Consider the following 4,014-nt stretch of genomic DNA (forward strand, 5'->3'; position numbering starts at 1 on the left):
GCCAGTGTGACATGTAGCCCCCCTGCCACCACCCCTAGCTCGTGGTAGAGAGCAGTGCCCAGCGGGTCATCCACTTGGCAGGTCAGTGGGAAAAGCATCGTGTTCCGCTCCTCGCTGAGTACCGCCACCTCCGAAAGCTCCAGGACTGCAGAGAGGTAGGTGGTGGGGTCCGGGGCCATGGGTGGGGCGGGTTCGGTCCCTCCCTAGGGGGCTAGCCCTGCGCTCTGCCTCACTGCCCTCTACCCGTTGGGTCCTGGCAGCTGGAATCTTCTCGACGGCTGGCAGAGATCCAGGAGCTGCACCAGAGTGTTCGGGCAGCTGCTGAAGAGGCCCGCCGGAAGGAGGACGTCTATAAGCAGCTGGTAAGGCCCGTGTGGGGGCCCTGGGCCACTCAGAGCTGGGGAGGTGTGGGTGCTAAGGGAGCACCTGCTGTATCTGCCTAGATGTCAGAGCTCGAGACCCTGCCCAGAGATGTGTCTCGGCTGGCCTATACCCAGCGCATCCTGGAGATTGTGGGCAACATCCGGAAGCAGAAGGAAGAGATCACTAAGGTACGCCATCGTGGCCAGGGAGGGTGGGTCATATGGGTAGATATGCCGAAGGGGCGGATGTGTGTTGCAGGGCTACACGGGGACCTCACACCCTCTGAAAGTCAGAGCTATCTGGCCAGACACAGAAGAGCCCCACACAGTCCACTCCAGCCACCCCTGACCCTGTCTGGATGGGACAGCATAAACGTGAATGCCCTCAGCTGGCCGGCTGCCCGCCCCAGACGGGCTCACGGCTACCCTGGTCTCTGCCAGATCTTGTCTGACACGAAGGAGCTTCAGAAGGAAATCAACTCCCTGTCTGGGAAGCTGGACCGGACGTTTGCGGTGACTGATGAGCTTGTGTTCAAGGTGTGGGGCAGGCCGGGCTGGGTGCGGGGGTGGGGTGGGCCTTGGGCCCTGTCTGAGCCAAAAATAGCTGCCTTGCATGAGGTGAGGGGAGAAGCGTGCCTGGGGGCTGGCTGGGGTGGGGCCAAGTTGGGGTGCAAGCCTTCTGCTCCTGCTGTCCCCAGAACTGCAGCCAGCTCATCCAGACCATCGAGGACACGGGCACAATCATGCGGGAGGTTCGAGACCTTGAGGAGCAGGTGAGGCCTGGGGCTGGGAGGGCTAACCAAGGCAGGCCCGGGGACAGCTCCTCGGTTTATGCCAAGAGAGGCTGTGGAACCAGACGCAGCCCTGCCCCTTAGGTGCTGTGTGTGTGACCTGGAGCAGCCCAGTGGCCTGCTCTGGCCCCCTCCTTCCCCCTGAGGGTCCTCACGCCTGCCTCCCAGGGCCGTTGGCAGAGGCTTCAGCTCGAGTATGTGGTAGGCGATCCTGCCACATAGCAAAGGATGCTTTAGGTGGACGGATGACACGTGCAGAGGCCTGGCGGTGGGACAGAGCAGGCTGCTGTTGGAGGGGGTGGAAGGAGCACGGGAGGGGCCCTGGGTGGCTGTGATGGGGTGGGGCTGGTGAGCAGGAGCTGGGAAAGCGGCCCTGCATGCTGAAGGGCTGCGGTTCGCATTGCCTTAGATTGAGACGGAGATGGGCAAGAAGACCCTCAGCAACCTGGAGAAGATCCGTGAGGACTACCGAGCCCTTCGCCAGGAGAACGCTGGCCTCCTGGGCCGGGTCCGTGAGGCCTGAGCAGCCCCCAGCAGAGGTCTCCCCCAGGCCTCAGGCAGGGATTTGGGGTGCTGGGGGCACTGGCCAAGCACTGGCCCGGGCCATGCCCTCTGCTTGTGGTCCAGTTCCTCCTGCTGTAGTCTTGGCCCCAGACCCTTGCCCACCTGACCCCAACCCTTATCTGGGGCGACCATCCAGAGTGTGGAAGCTCAGCTGCAGTTTATTGCGGAGGGTGCTGGGGGCTGGGGCCTTGGATCTCAAATAAATGAGGGGCTCTGTCTGCAGTCTAAGCTGAGGCATGGATGGGGGCACAGGGCACAGGGCTCAGGATGGGGGAGGGGGCGGGTGGCAGGTGAGACACTGGGTACATTTGGTGAGTCGGTGTGCATGGCCCTGGGTGTCTGCGCGGGACTCAGGACGCCCACTGGGGTGCTTTGTGGGTGCGCATGTGTGAGACACGCGGGTGAGTTCAGAGAGTCTGTGCGACCGAGCGTCTGTGTCGGGAGCTGTGTGATACCGTGTGTGACCAGCATGTGTCTGTGTGGCTTTCTGGGACCTGAGATCCTGAAGGTACCGAGGCTGCTTCTGTGCGGGTGTCTGGGCATGCCCCGTGTGACGCTGCACCTGTGGGCCTGGAAGCTGGCTACGGGTGTGTGCTTTGGGGCATGTGGGTTGACAGGACTGTGCTCGGGTGTGACTGTTTGTGTGACTGCGGATTTGAGGTGGTGTGAGTGTACTGAGGCAGGCTCTTCGTGTTTTAGGGTTTGTATTGAGTCCAAGGGACAGGATTGCGACTCTCTGTGTCCTTTCCAGCCCTAAGGTCATCTGTGAGAGCGACTGAGGCAGGCTGTGTGTGTGGTCGGTTGTGAAGGCTCAGTTTGGCTGGAGAGCCGGTCGCAGGGGGCTGGGGCGGGGGTGTGGGGTTGGGGCCAAGGTCCCTCTGAGCAGCCTTGGTGCAGAGCATGTGATCCAGGAGGGCGGTCAGCTGGGGAGCAGGGTCCCTGGCCAGCAAGATGGTGCACACCTTACTTCTTGGTCCCTGCAGGGACGTTCAGGGCCGGTCACCCCTGCCTCCAGCCACTTCTACTCCCCCGTTTTGGCCCCTGTCCTTCCTTCTTTCCTTGGCTTTGAGGTCAGGAGCCGGGTGTGGGGTTGGAACACCTGCTGGGCCTCTGGCTCCTCTTCTTGCGGAACTCAAACTCATCCACGGTCCACACGGCCCCCTTCTCACTCTCCACACGCACGAAGCACTTATGCAGGCTCAGGTTGTGGCGGATGGCGTTCTGTGGAAGGAGGACCAGCCAGCCGGGCCGGGGACGTTGGGGAGGGGAGCAGGCAGGCAGTCATCCTCTGAGGCCAGCAGTCCCCACCAAAAATTGACCTCCTGCCCTTTCTCAACATGCCTACAAGCCCAGTCCCAGGCCCACCCATTCCTGAACTTGACCCAGCACTGCAGTGGCATTTGAGGCCCTCCCAGCCACTGCCACCTCCGGAGGTGCTCACCTTCCAGGTGGCAGGGTGGTTTCTGAAGAAGGCGAACATGCGTGTGAACCAGTGATAGATCTCGTTGAGTGTCCGCTGCTTCTCGGGAGCCTCCAGGATGGCCTGGAGGTTAGGGGGTGTGGGGGTAAGGGGAGCCGCTCCCGCAAATTCGGACTGAGAGGGGCACTGGCCCACCTTGGGCCTTCTGACCTGGGTGGAACTGTGGGGACGGGGGAAGGAAGGGAGATGGTGTGGGGTGACGGGTCGGAGACAGGGTTAGAAGCGGGGTGAGGGTAGGGCCGGGATGGGGTTAGGTAGAGGATCAGGGCTGAGGTTGGAGTGGGGTCTGCTTCAGGGTTAGGGCTAGAGTTAAGTTAAATTTCTGGGGTAGAGTTGGAGTTGGAGAACTCTCTGTGAGAGTGAGGTTTCAGGGTTTGGGAAGGGTAAGGGCCAGAGAGTGGGGTCCAGTTAAGGATTTGGAAGGGGTAAAGGGCCAGGCAGAGTTAAAGGTCAGGGAAGTGGCTGGTTAAAGGTCAGGCTGGGGATGAACTGGGGTGAGTCGAGGGGCGAGGGGTGGGATGACGCGTGACATTAGGTCAGGAGTCAGAGGTGGGCCTCGTTACGTAGTTACTTTATGTGTCAGGGATGTGGTTAGTTTCAGGGTCAAGAATGAGGTTGACTGTGTGTGGTCGTTAAGGGTCAGGGCTGGGATTAGGTGTGGAGTGAGGCTAAGGGTCCGGGAATTTGATCTGCTTGGATTTAGGAATGGAATTGCGTCAAGGGTCAGTGACCATGGCTGCGATGAGGCTCCGGGTTGGGATGGGGCTAGGTAGGTGAACGGGGGGCATTGTGTAGGGTTAGGTATGGGCCTAGGATA

The 4,014-nt window shown here is 61.1% G+C and overlaps 2 protein-coding genes across 2 annotated transcripts in view; one reads left to right on the forward strand and one right to left on the reverse strand.

Moving 5' to 3' along the window:
* Positions 1–1,945, forward strand: part of CCDC22 (CCC complex scaffolding subunit CCDC22) — a 13,018-nt gene extending 11,073 nt beyond the window's left edge. The window contains exons 10-15 of the mRNA XM_024745232.1: positions 39–155; positions 261–362; positions 444–551; positions 804–980; positions 1,061–1,135; positions 1,563–1,945. Coding sequence (XP_024601000.1) covers positions 39–155; positions 261–362; positions 444–551; positions 804–980; positions 1,061–1,135; positions 1,563–1,676 — 693 coding nt within the window. The 3' untranslated portion in view covers positions 1,677–1,945. The remainder of the gene's footprint in view (positions 1–38; positions 156–260; positions 363–443; positions 552–803; positions 981–1,060; positions 1,136–1,562) is intronic.
* A 628-nt stretch (positions 1,946–2,573) lies between these two features.
* The window catches only part of FOXP3 (forkhead box P3), a 14,749-nt gene continuing 13,308 nt past the window's right edge, over positions 2,574–4,014 (reverse strand). Inside the window, 2 exon segments of the mRNA XM_024745236.1 lie at positions 2,574–2,938; positions 3,159–3,260. Coding sequence (XP_024601004.1) covers positions 2,789–2,938; positions 3,159–3,260 — 252 coding nt within the window. The 3' untranslated portion in view covers positions 2,574–2,788.

Source organism: Neophocaena asiaeorientalis, unplaced genomic scaffold (assembly GCF_003031525.2).
Source record: "Neophocaena asiaeorientalis asiaeorientalis breed wild unplaced genomic scaffold, Neophocaena_asiaeorientalis_V1.1 scaffold1418, whole genome shotgun sequence".
NCBI classification, from domain to species: Eukaryota; Metazoa; Chordata; class Mammalia; order Artiodactyla; family Phocoenidae; genus Neophocaena; species Neophocaena asiaeorientalis.